This window comes from Mus caroli, chromosome 5 (genome assembly GCF_900094665.2).
Source record: "Mus caroli chromosome 5, CAROLI_EIJ_v1.1, whole genome shotgun sequence".
In the NCBI taxonomy this organism is placed as follows: domain Eukaryota; kingdom Metazoa; phylum Chordata; class Mammalia; order Rodentia; family Muridae; genus Mus; species Mus caroli.
In genome coordinates this window covers 135437953-135450690 of record NC_034574.1, presented here as the reverse complement: position 1 = coordinate 135450690, position 12738 = coordinate 135437953, and the positions used below count along the sequence as shown (strand labels likewise).

General features: G+C 51.4%; 1 protein-coding gene across 2 annotated transcripts in view; it reads right to left on the bottom strand.

The window, feature by feature from the left end:
* The window catches only part of Slc29a4 (solute carrier family 29 member 4), a 29495-nt gene that overhangs the window by 8720 nt on the left and 8037 nt on the right, over positions 1-12738 (bottom strand). The window contains exons 1-4 of one of the 2 annotated variants that reach the window (XM_021163774.2): positions 10658-10801; positions 7556-7735; positions 1314-1445; positions 479-592 (exon numbers count right to left, since the gene is read on the bottom strand). In XM_021163774.2, the coding sequence (XP_021019433.1) occupies positions 479-592; positions 1314-1445; positions 7556-7724 (415 nt within the window). In that variant the 5' untranslated portion in view covers positions 7725-7735; positions 10658-10801. Of the gene's footprint in view, positions 1-478; positions 593-1313; positions 1446-7555; positions 7736-10657; positions 10802-12738 lie in introns of those variants that run through there. The other variant, XM_029477758.1, reaches the window with a different exon arrangement.

The window sequence follows — 12738 nt, the reverse complement described above, 5'->3', positions numbered from 1 at the left end:
AGAAAGAAAGAAAGAAAGAAAGAAAGAAAGAAAGAAAGAAAGGAAGAAAGAAAGAAAGAAAGAAAGGGAGAAAGAAAGGGAGAAAGAAAGGGAGAAAGAAAGAANGAAAGAAGAAAAAAGAAAGAGAAAGAGAGAGAAGAAAGAAAGAAAGAGAGGGAGAAAGGGAGAAAGAAAGAAAAAAGAGAAAAAGAAAAAAAAGGAAGAAAGAAAAATTGGTCTACAGGGAAATGGTGTGAGCTTCCTGGAGAAGGAGCCACTGGGGCTAAATCTATGGATAAAGGGAGGGCTTATGTAAGGACCTAGGGATGTACAAGAGACGGTGCCATTGTACTTGTCCTTACTCTGATTCCAACCACAAAGGCTGCACTGGTCCTAGAGAAAGCACCTGTTTCACAGGTGGGGCTGGGAAGCTGGGTGGGCAGATGCCATGGGCTAGGAGCTCGAAGGAGGAGCCTGGAGTCTCTGGAAAGAGGATTACCTGTGGTGATCCTGGTGTGCAGGTTCAACCTCTCCACCACAACGTTGTTTAGGAGCACAGCCGCCAATGCCACCAGGATATAGGTGAGGCTCATGTCAAATACGATGGAGGTCCCTGGATAGAAGAGGGACAGTGACTCAGAGAGGAACTTCCGGCCTCCTCAATCACCTGCAAAGACTCTTCACCCTCCCTGAGGGGCTGACTTCTGAGTAAATCGGTGGATAGGCTGAGTTCACTCAACAATTGCCAGGGGAGCTGAGGTTCTCTGTCTGCCACGGTGGTCCCTGGCTAACTCAGCTTCCACACACAGGTCCATAAACGACTCTACTCCCTGTCGAGGTTTAAATGTGAGATGTCCCTCATGGGCTCCACATGTTGCAACACCTGATCCCCAGCAGGTGGCGCTGTTTTGAGAAGGCTGTGGAACCTTTAGCCTCCCTGGAGGAAGTGAATCACCAGAGGAGGGCCTTGGGTTTTTATAGGAGTGTGACAGCAGTATGAACAGCCAGACTCTTGCCTTGATCACGGTGCCTTCCCTGCCTGCTGCCATGCCTTTGCTCTCAGGGTGAACCGTATCTGGCAAACTGAGTCAGAATAAACCCTTCCTCCCTTCAATGGCTTTTTGTCAGGCATTTTACCATAGCAACGAGAAAAGTAACTACTACGCTCCCCAAATAAAGGTCCCACCACAGGTATTCATCCATGCTGTAATCTGCAGTGTCTCCAGGCAACATCCTCAGGTGGGGTCCCGCCCCTTGGGATTCTCAGAAGGCCCCAGCCAGGGAGAGGGTGCTGAGATGTCTTTGAGGGCTGTGTGGGTGGAGGAGGGACCCACCTGGGTACTTGTGATGAAGATAGTCCACATCGGTGATAAAGCTGTTGTATGGCAGTAGGAAGCCCACGCCAGCCAGCAGCATGGCAAAGTAGATGGCATGGTAGCGGTCGTCTGGCACAGGCTCCTCTACTGCTAAGTGGGAAGACACCAGGAGAGACTAGTGAGCACACATGGGCTGTGGCCATTGCACCACGGTTGCTATCTACACCGCCACGGCATTGCCCACCACCAGGGCCCAGGCATGCGATCACTATCTATAAGACCACAGACGCCATGCCAGTGTTTCCTTTCCTATCCTGTTCTACCTATCATCTATCTATCTATCTATCTATCTATCTATCTATCTATCTATCTATCTATCTATCTATCATCTATTAATCTACCATCTATCAATCACCTATCTATCTATCTATCTATCTATCATCTATTAATCTACCATCTAACTATCATCTATCAATCATCTATCTATCTATTATCTATCTATCTATCTATCTATCTATCTATCTATCTATCTACTTTTCAAGTGTTTGTGTGTGTGCACACACACGGGTGCCTATAGAACCTGAGGGTGTCCCATTTTCTGAAGTCGAAGTTACAGGCAGTTGTTAGTCACCTGATGTGGGTGCTGGGAATTGAACTTGGGTCCTCTCAAAGAGCAGAAAGAACTCTAACCTTTGAGCCATCTCTCTAGCCCTACCTCCTCTTCTTTTTAATTTAAATTCTAGCTGGCCATGGTAGCACAGGTCTCTAACACAGTGCTCTGGAGGTAGAGGCAGGGGGATCATAGATGGGCTCTATTGTGCTTGGCTTTAAAAAAAATGATTTATTTGTTTGTTTGTGTGTTTATTTTATGTATGTGAGTACACAGTCGCTGTCTTCAGACACACCAGAGGAGGGCATCAGATCCCATTACAGATTATTGTGAGCCACCATGTAGTTGCTGGGAATTGAACTCAGGACCTCTGGAAGAGCAGTCAGTGCTCTTAACCGCTGAGCTCCTGCCCCCCTTTTTTAAATTTTAGTTGGGCGTGGTGGCACAGGGTCTCTAACCCAGCATTCTGGAGGTAGAGGCAGGTGGATTATGGATGTGTTCCTGTGCCTGACTTTTTATATGGGTTCTGGGATTTGAACTCAGATCCCCATACTTGCTGGGCAGGTGCTTTAACCTTTGAACCATTTCCCGAGGGCCAGTGATAACCAATGTCAGTTGTCAAAGAGATGCGGTTTAGACTCACAATGGAAAAAAATCTCTGGCCATGTTGATGTGAGATTAGCTAGATTGGGTTAAATGAGGTGGTAAGATGCACCCACCATACGGGTAGCACCAATCCCACCGGCTGGGGCTCTGGCCTGAATGGAAACAGGAAAGTGAGCTGAAGAGCACTCATCTCTCAACCAGCTCACGCTCCTGCCGCCATGCCTTCTCCGTCATGATGGTCTGTATGTTTCAGACTCTGAGCCACAGCAAACCTTTTCCCTCCTTTAAGTTGCCTTTGTCAGACATTTTGTCACAGCAACGAGACACATAGCCAACCCAGCCACTATGGCCACCAAGAGTGCTGTCACTCTACCTGCTGTCCACCATTGTCACAGCCACTGTTCACCAGAAGCCATCCCATCACAACCACCCTGGCCACAGCCTCAGCCACAGCAGGCCTGGCCAAATGGTGGGGCAACCCTGCAATGGGACCAGCCATGGCAACGCTTTGTGGGGCTAGCAAGGTCTAATGCTCTAATGCAGTGTCCAGTTGCCTCCCCAGATAGAAAGCTGGGATCCAGGAACTAGAATGGACATACAGTGGCACCTGTGATTGTCTCTTTAGCAACTGCTGATGAGACACTCATTTCTGTCCCCACTCATCTGGTAGCTTTCTTTTGTTTTCCTTTCTTCTCCAAGATCTCATGTAGCTCAGGCTGGTCTCCAACCCTATGTAGCCAAAGATGACCCTGAACTTCTGATCTTCCTGTCTCTACCTCCCGAGTGCTGGGATTACAGGCACACACCACCATATTTGATTTTTTTGATACTGAGGTTGGAACCTAGGGCCTCACACCTGCTAAGCAACCACTCCACCATCTGTGCTATGTCTCCATCCCCTGATCTAAGGAGCTTTATCTTGCACCCCAAGACACGGTTCTGTCATTTGGGCATGAAGTGTTGCCACTCTGGTCCAGGTTCAACAGCCAAGGGAGACTTTTGTGGATGGGGGGTTAATCCCGGACATCAAGGGCATGGCAAGTTGCTGCTGTGTGTAGAAACGAGGAAGACTAAGCCCAGCGTGAGAGGGACATTTGGCTTCTTGTGGCATTTCCATCCCACGTGTTACAGCTAAGGGGAGATCCCAAGAATCCAGTGCATGCAGGGCCCCTAATGCCCTAAACCTTGGGAAATAAAGGCTTGGACACCTGCCAGGACCAGAGTGGTGAACAGGGAGGTGTCTGCTGGCAGCAGAGGGAACCTGAATGAGCCAGTCAAGAATGTATGCTATGATTACGTGACAGATGTCCCTGAGTGTACGTGTTGGGGGTGCACGTGTGGAGGCCAGTGGGTGACATCAGGAACTCTACCTCTCTCTACCTTATGTTTGAGACAGTCTCTCGATGATTCTGGAGATCACCAATCAAGCTAGACTGGCTGGTCAAAGCCCCAGGGATCCCCCTCTTCCCCCAGTGCTGGGATGGGAACCTGCTTGGGTCTTTTTATTTTTGTTTTCAAAAATTACTTACTTATTTTATGTATAGAAGTGTTTTCATGAGGGGCTGGTGTGATGGCTCGGTGCGTAAGAGCACTGACTGCTCTTCCAAAGGTCCTGAGTTCAAATCCCAGCAACCACATGGTGGCTCATAACCACCCGTAATGAGATCTGACACCCTCTTCTGGTGTGTCAGAAGACAGCTACAGTGTACTTCTATATAATAATAAATAAAGTTCTGGGCCGGAGAGAGCAGGAACAACTAGAGTGAGTGGGGCCAACCGGAGCAAGCAGAGGTCCTAAAATTCAATTCCCAACAACCACATGAAGGCTCACAACCATCTGTACAGCTACAGTGTACTCACATGCATAAAAATAAATAAATCTAAAACAAAAAAGGTGTTTTCATGAATGTATATTTGTGGATCGTGCTCACTGGTGCCTGCAGAGGCCAGGAAAAGGCATCAGATCCCCTGGGACCAGTTAAGGATGGTTGTGAGCCACCATGTGAGTGCTGGGATCGGAACCTGGGTCCTCATGCTTGCACAGCAAGCACTTCACCTGCTGAGCTGCCCACCTGACTGCATGTGGAGGCCAGAGACAACTTGTGGAAATCAGTTCTTTCTACCATGTGGATTCCGAAGCTCAAAGTTAAGTCACCAGGCTTTGTGGCAAGCCCCTTTACCCACTGAGCCAGCTCGCTGGCCCTTAAATATTTTTTATTTCCTCTTACATGCCCTTATCAGTAACCTATGGCTCAGTGGGTAGTGGTGAGTGTGGCCAAAGCTTACAACCTCAATTCAGTCTTCAGAACCTGTCTGGTGGAAGAAAATTCACTCCTGCAAGTTTCCCTCTGACCTCCACAACATGTGTGTGCCCACCACCCCGCTAGAATAAACAAACATATACCTTTCTTCCACCCGCCCCCCACTTCTTTCTTTCCTTCCTTCATTCAGGGAGTAGGTTTGGCATCTCTATGCGTAGCATTGACTGTCCTGGAACTAGCTGTATAGACCAAGCTGGCCTTGAACTCACGAAGATTGCCTCCCCAGTGCTGCTATTAAAGACATGCACCCCCACAACCAGGTCCCCCCCTTAAAGATGTGCTCTGGGACTGGAGAGATGGCTCAGCGATTAAGAGCACTGGCTGTTCTTCCAGAGGTCCTGGATTCAGTTCTGAGCACCCACATGGCACCCTACAAGTGTCTATAACTCCTGGTCCAAGGGATCTGACACCCTCACACAGTCAAAACACCAATGTAAATAAAATCAAAATAAATGATTTTTTTTTTTACAGCTCCAATTTGCTAGCTTGTATTGAGGTTACAGGGCTTCAAGGATTGCTGGCAGTTAACGGTGGCCTCTGAGGAATGGGCTCCCATGGTTTCAGGGGCCCAAACATGAGCTGTGTCACGCTTAGCGGTGGCATGACCCTGATTTGGCTTTATCTGGGTAGTAAGTATGCTTAAGGAGTTGAGTTGGCAAACAGCACACTGTGAGGGGCTGTTTCATCACTCAGCAGCTGAGGCCTGGGCCTTGGTTGTTCCATGACTCATTGAGGTGTGGCCAGGGAGGTCCTACAGAAAGTGGTCCTTGAGTTCATCTGAGAGATAAACGACTCTGAGTGGGCCTGACCTAAGCAGGTGAGGCTTCTGGTTTTCTGGTGATCTCAGCCTGGGCTGGGATCCAGGCTGCTCTGACCTGCCTGCTTTGTACACTTTGGACCATCTGCTGTGACTTACTTCTGCCATTAATGCATGCATGCATGCATCCATCCATCCACCTGTCCACCCATCCATCCATCCATCCATCCATCCATCCCTCTACCCATCCACCTATCCATCCATTTACCCAGTCTGTGGTCTATTTAATCAACCTATCTATCCACCCACCTGTCATCTAGCTCTCTGTCCATTTATCTCCTCTCCTACTCATCCATCTGTCATCTACCTATTCATCTATCATTTCAGATATCTATTATTTGGCTTTATTAAGACAAAGTCAAGTTATGCAGCTGAGGCTGGCCTAGGATTATGGTAATCCTCCCTCAGCTTTCTGAATGCTGGGATTATAAGTCTGAGCCACCATATCTGGCCTTCTATCTATCTATCTATCTATCTATCCATCCATCCATCTATCCATCCATCCATCATCTATCTATCTATCTATCTATCTATCATCTATCAATCACTTCTCTATTATCCATATCTATCTTCTGTTATCTCTCTCTCCATCAGTCATCTATCACTTACCTATTATGTATGTATGTACGTATCCATCTATCTATGTATCTATTATTTATCTATCATATATGTATCTCTCCACCTACGTATCTATGTACCTATGTAAGCATGTATCCATCCATCTATCCATCCATCCATCATCCATCACTTCTCTATCATCTATGTATCTATGTATGTATCTATCACCTATCCATCTTCTTTCTTCTTTCCTTTCTTCTATCTAGCATCTCCTGATTATTTTTCTCTAACTAAATGCTGATTGCCATTGCCTCCAACGCCAAGTGCGCCATACTTGTAGACTTTACAGTTTAACGCATCGCTGACACCTAAGTCTCGCCTACTCCCTGGCCCAGTCTGCCGGACCCTTCCCCCACCATGTCTCTTGTCATCCTTGGGGGCTGGAACTGAAGTGACTCCATCTCTCTGCACAGGATCAGGTGTTCTTTGCAGCCCAACATGGGGCTTATCGAGCAGAACACCACACAGGGGCAAGGGAGCCAAGAACATGTCCGATCCAGAAGCAGTACTTTGAACAACCATCCACACAAGGTGCTACCCTCACAGGTGGCTCCCAGGTGTTCACAGGTGCTACCCTCACAGGTGGCTCCCAGGTGTTCACAGGTGCTACCCTCACAGGTGGCTCCCAGGTGNCCCTCACAGGTGGCTCCCAGGTGTTCACAGGTGCTACCCTCACAGGTGGCTCCCAGGTGTTCACAGGTGCTACCCTCACAGGTGGCTCCCAGGTGCTTCTTACAGGTGGCTCCCAGATAGTGCTAAGGGATACTATGAATTTTGCTGCAGCTGTATTGAGGTTTGTGCCTTGTCCCTCAAGAATACAAAGTTCCCAAGCAAGGGAGGGATGATGGCAGGGTTGAACTTGGACCTATTAACCCCAGAGATGCTCTGCAAGTCCAAAATGCACAGTCATTTGGACCAGCTCTTCAGTTTGGGGAAACAGGCTCAGAGATGTTTAGGTCTTTGCTCTAAATCACACAGCGGGACTGAAAAGAAGCGACTAGAACTTCACATCTAATCCTCACTCTCTGCAACCGGGAATGGTTTGCTTTGAAGAACACAGATGAGAAGGAGACTTGACAGCCAGGGGCTATGCTGTGGACGGCCACTAGCAGAGGTCCATGACACAGAACAGAGTTAGGCATAGTTGTTACTTGTTACCCAAGCCACCTACTTCATCCTGACTGAGCCTCTTAGTCCCTATGGCAACCTGAATCACCTCCTGCCCCAAAGACTCACCAGGGGCCATGTGGCCAGTCACTGCCCTGGGGCAGACAATGTCATTACTCACCAGAGTCTGTGAAAGTAGGGACACCCCTGACTCTGATGCCTGGATCCTGAGCCCCCTCTGCTGTCGTCTCCAGCTGGAAGTTGTCAAAGCTAAAGCTTGTCACCACACTCTGGTCAGATGTGGCTGCCACGCAGGGCTCCTTGAGGCGCTGGCTTCCGATAGAGCCCATGGCAGTTCACACTGTGATGAAAGGAGATGAGGCAGTAAGGCGGGGGGTGGGGGTGGGGGCACTGTGATCCCACAGCTAAGTCTTCAGGGTGCGTACCTCAGGGTCATTCGGTTCATTCACTCCTCACCCATTGGTTTACTTGTTTAAATATATTTTGTGGGACTGAGGGCAAAGCTCAGAGACACACAAGCTATACAGGTACTCTACCACTGAGCCACGCCCCAGCCCCTCCCTGGGGGATTCTAGGCAGGGGCTCTACCACTGAGCCACGCCCCCAGCCCCTCACTGGGGGATTCTAGGCAGGGGCTCTACCACTGAGCCGTACAGATCGAAGTCTTACTGCAATGTTTCTTGCTTCAGTTCAGATCTACCAGCCCTTATTTTGAAGGGAAGGGAATCTGTGCCTAGGCAATGCCCCATGTGCATGGAGTGCCTCCCTTCTCTTCCTTTAACTTTTGTCAGATGAATTTTCAAACTCTGTTCCAATTTTTATGTGATAATGAGAAGACGCACACTCTTCCTAGAGCATGCAACGTGCATAGTGATGATAACATTTGGCCGGTGGACCCAGACCACGGACAGAGACAGCCTGTCTTTCTCACCGAGCACACATGAGAGAAGCCATGGAAGAAGCTGGAGGCCCCACCTCTAAAAGATGCCACCTTTAAGAACTACATTGATCACTTCTGGACCTGTGTCACCAGTATGCCCTGTGCCACAGCCACCTGCTTTCATTTCTTTACCAGGTCCTCATTTCTGCAGCTCTGCTGCCTCAGTTTACCTCTTATCCAGATCCCCAGGTGAGATCTTCCCAGCAGTTAGGAAATCCTGCTCCTGGGTATGTCATCTCTGCATCCTCTAACTCTTGACAGAGTGGTGTTAGGGTCAGAGACTGAGATGTGCTCTCCTTGGGGCCTTGGAGCCTGCAGCATACTTAAGATCTGGGACCTAAGGAACTCTACACCGATCGGTAATGACCCAGGACTCATGGTCAGTGGACAAGAGGCAGGAAACGTGTCTCTGAGTGCTAGGAAGGCAGGTGGAGCTCCCCTCCCATCACTCTGGTCCTAGTAGCTAGTCATATCTGGATTCGGGAGAGACTTAGAAGGGTTTAAGGCATAGCTGGCCTGGGCTTGAGTGACAGTGACATTGGGTACAATTCCAGTCTTGTCGGTCACTCGGCATGCACATCCCTGATCTCCAAAGGGTCTGGGCAAGTGAAGGCTTAGAGTTACCGGATCAGACTACTGCCCGCCAACCTTAGACAGGAGGGGCTGGGGAAGGGGGGCACTGTTGGAACGCCATTCACAGTGTCCCCTGGTCCACCTGGAACGGAAGCTCAGTCCTGGAGGACACCCGGCTCCTCTTCAGTAGGGGTTCCCATGATGCAGTCTCCCAGACAGCGTGAGAGGGTTTCTGCCACACCATCCGGGAAGGCGGACGTGTTCGGCATCCTGCCAGGCTGCTTGCTCTGGCTCAGTCAGCGTGGCGGGCAGCTGCCACCTACACTGTCCTCATGGCTTTCATCTCTCTCTTTTCCCAGCCCCCAACATGCAACATCCAGGGTCTCAGGTCCCTCCTCTCCTACGTCCACTTTAATTAAAATTCAAGGGCATACAGATAGACATTGGAAGAGAAGCTCTTCTCCATGCTCCTGACTTCGGACCCCTCGGTGCTTGTCACGAAAGCATTGTGGATGATACAGGACATTTATTTAGTTTTCAGACCATCCTTGGCACCAAACACCCACCTAGAGGGTGAGAGAGTACTTCACAAAGGACTGGATGGCTGCTAGGAAAAATTTAGCTACGCACACTTGGCGTTTTAATAGTGATGCAAGCCACCCCTAAGTACCCTGTGGGTCAAAGAGGGCTCCGAGCTCTCAGTAGTCCTGTAAAACTAGGCACACAACACCAGTCTGAAGAAGAGATAACCAAAAAGGCAGAGGAAAGCCAAACCCACAGCCAGACAGCACTAACTGAACCCTGACCGGGCTGACCACCACTGGCCTCTCCCAGATGCTGTACGGATTGTCTCTCAGGATGCTTGCCCCACATGTGCAGTCAGCAGAAGAGGCAGAAAAATTACATTTCACTTGGAAAACCAGCCTGCTCAACCTCCCCAGGCCTTGAACTTCTGGCTCCAGCCACAAGTCTTGTTTACTAAGATGCCCTTGGATGCCCCTGTCCCGTGCCCAGACGTTGTTTAGGGAGTCTCCCTCAGCATCCTAAGGCTCCACTCCCCGCTGCAGGATTGTGGGTTTTGAGCTACTTTGGGCAGCTCCTCTGAGTGCCAGGGGATAGATGACTGTAACATCAATGCCACAGACTGGTCAAGGCCTGGGATGCCCGCAGGGCAGAGGGGTAGCCCAGGCCCATCTCTCTCCATGCTTTAGGTCCCTGCACAGTCCGGACACTAGCAGACCTTGATGTTTCTTCCGCAGGAAGCATTAGCAGTATCAAAGTTGGACCCCGGCCCACACGGCCACCGGTCACCAGCAAAGAGAGACTTCAGGGGCAACTCAGAGGTCGTGACCCAGTGCCCAGGCCCCGCCTCTGTCATAACCTTTTTCAGAACTAGAAGGAAGCTGGCTGGGCAGAAGGGCGTGATGGAAGGAGATGGGTCCGGAAGGAACTTCAGGTGCAAGGACCCCTGAGGTGTGACCAAGGGAGGACATAATGCCGTGATCCGGCTCGGCCAAGGCCACCCGCGTCTGTCCCCTTCTAGAGCCTGCGTCCTGCCCTCGCAGCTCGGATGCAGGGGATCTTGCACTGCGCGAGGGTACCCATCCTCCCCGGACAAGGGGTGCGGCAACCATCCGGTGCCTGGGAGGGCGGAAGGGAGAGGCGGCGCGACTGGGGCCGCGCGCCGCAGACAAAGGCTCCGACAGGTCCCCGCCGGCGTCTCCCTGCCACCTCCGTGGCGACACTCACCTCGGGCGGCCCCAGGCTGGGATCCTCGCTGCCTGCCTGCCGCCCGCGCCCGGACCCTTTGCGCTGTGCCCCGCTTCTCGAGGCTTGGGACCGGGCGCGGCGGGCGTCCTGCTCGGTGTCCCGGTCCGCGGGCCCGGGTCCGTGAGCGCGTGCTGGGGGCGCAGCAGCTGCGGCGAGCTAGCCCGGCCCATGCCCCGCCCGCCCTCCTAGCTCTGCCCACAAAGCTCCGCCCACCGCGTGGCTCCGCCCAAGACCCGCCTCCACCCATACTTTTCACCTTCCAGATGCCCCGTCCATCCTCGTGACCCCGCCCCTCACACCACGCCCACTCCACAGGGCTCCACCCAGGTCCGGCCTCCAGAGGGGCCTACTGCCACTCAGTCTCCCAGTCTCCCTGCCCGCGCTACATCCACTCTGTATGAATCCGCCCCTAAACCCCTCTTTCTCTCCTATACACTCCGCCCCATCTCTACCTGCGCTCTCCGCCCCTGGCCCTACCCAGTCTTTACCATATTCCCCGCCCCATTTTCTTTACCTATGCTCCACTCACTCTATATGACCCCGCCTCTAGCTCCACCTCTGAACTGCCCACTCTTATGCCCCCAAGCCTCTTTGCTGTCTTCACCCTCGTTCCTTCTGTGCCCTTAGCCAGCCCCAACCCAGACCACAGAGCCTGCCCCCTTTCCCTGCCTTCCTCTCCTCCGGCCCTAGCCTCACCTCTATTCTCTCTTCACCCCTATTCCTTCCCCGCTTCTCTTGATGCGTGCCGGGTCCCTCTTCTATCCCCCTCTTCCCCTGCTCCTATTTCATTTGCCTAGTTCCACCCCCATTATTCCCACATGCTCCACTCTCCTCCATTGAGCCCACTTCGTCCCACCTACCTGGCCTCACCTCCAGCCCTCATATATGACTTCTTATTCACTACCTGCTAGCTCCGCCCCATCACTTCCCTGTGCCACGCCCCCATGGCCCCTCCCACAGCCTTCACACCAGCCCTGCCTCTCTGCCCCGCCTCCCACTCCCATGCTTGTTTCCCCCACACTCCCACTCCCCGACGGCGTGGACTCATCCTATCCTGAACCGTGGCTTTCAGCCTAAGCGCTGCCTCTACCCATTCACACTCCACTTGTCTCTGCCCACTTCTCTCCACCCTCAGGTTACAGTATCTGACAGTCTAGCATACAGGAGGGTTTGGTGTCTTAGCTGGCCGTCCTCACTGCTCAGTCCCTTCATGATTCTTGCCAGGCTTAGTCTCCTGGAGCTCTATTTAGGTGATCTGTGACAATCTGGGGCTGGCACTGATTGCTGCAGAAGGGCCTATTCTGACCCTGGTCCTGGCCACATGCCCTATGGGGGCCATAAAGATAAGACCAGGAATTAAGTGGGAACAGTACCCTAAGTCCTTACAAACTGGGACCTGTTAATGGGGGCCAGGAGTCTTCAGGACCAAGGCACAGAGAGATGCATTTGTTTGGATACCTCTCCTCTTGCCTGCATTCCCACTTCTTCGTGGAAGCCTGCTTGGTTCTACCTATGCCTGGGGGCTTTCTTGTCATCTTGCTAGCCTCCCTCTCACAGAGCAAAGTTCCTAGAAGTGTCTCTTTTTTTTTAATGGTCTCTTCTTACCGTAGCTCAGGTTGGTCTAGGATTCAGGGTTCTTGTGCCTCAGCCTCTAGAGTGTTGGAATGACAGGTGTGTATTACCATACATACCAGGGGACAGTGTGTGCCCCTGACCTTCTTTCACAACTCTGTAAGCCACAGAGGTGACCTATTGGAGGCTCCAGTGAGTTATAACAATGTCAATGTGCAAGCCCCCAAGGCTTTGCATAGTCTACAGCTCTGGGGGTATGATTGTGGCTCAGTACTATTTAAACTACGTGTGTGGTGCCGCATGTCTGTTATCCCAGCACTTGGAAAGTGCAGGCAGGTTGAGGCCAGCCTGGGCTACAGAGACCCTGCTCTTACTCCTACCCCACCATGGAACTAAAGGAGGAAGGAAAGGAGAGAAGAGTGAAGGAGGGAGAGTGAGAGAGAGAGAGAGAGAGAGAGAGAGAGAGAGAGAGAGAGAGAGAGAGAGAG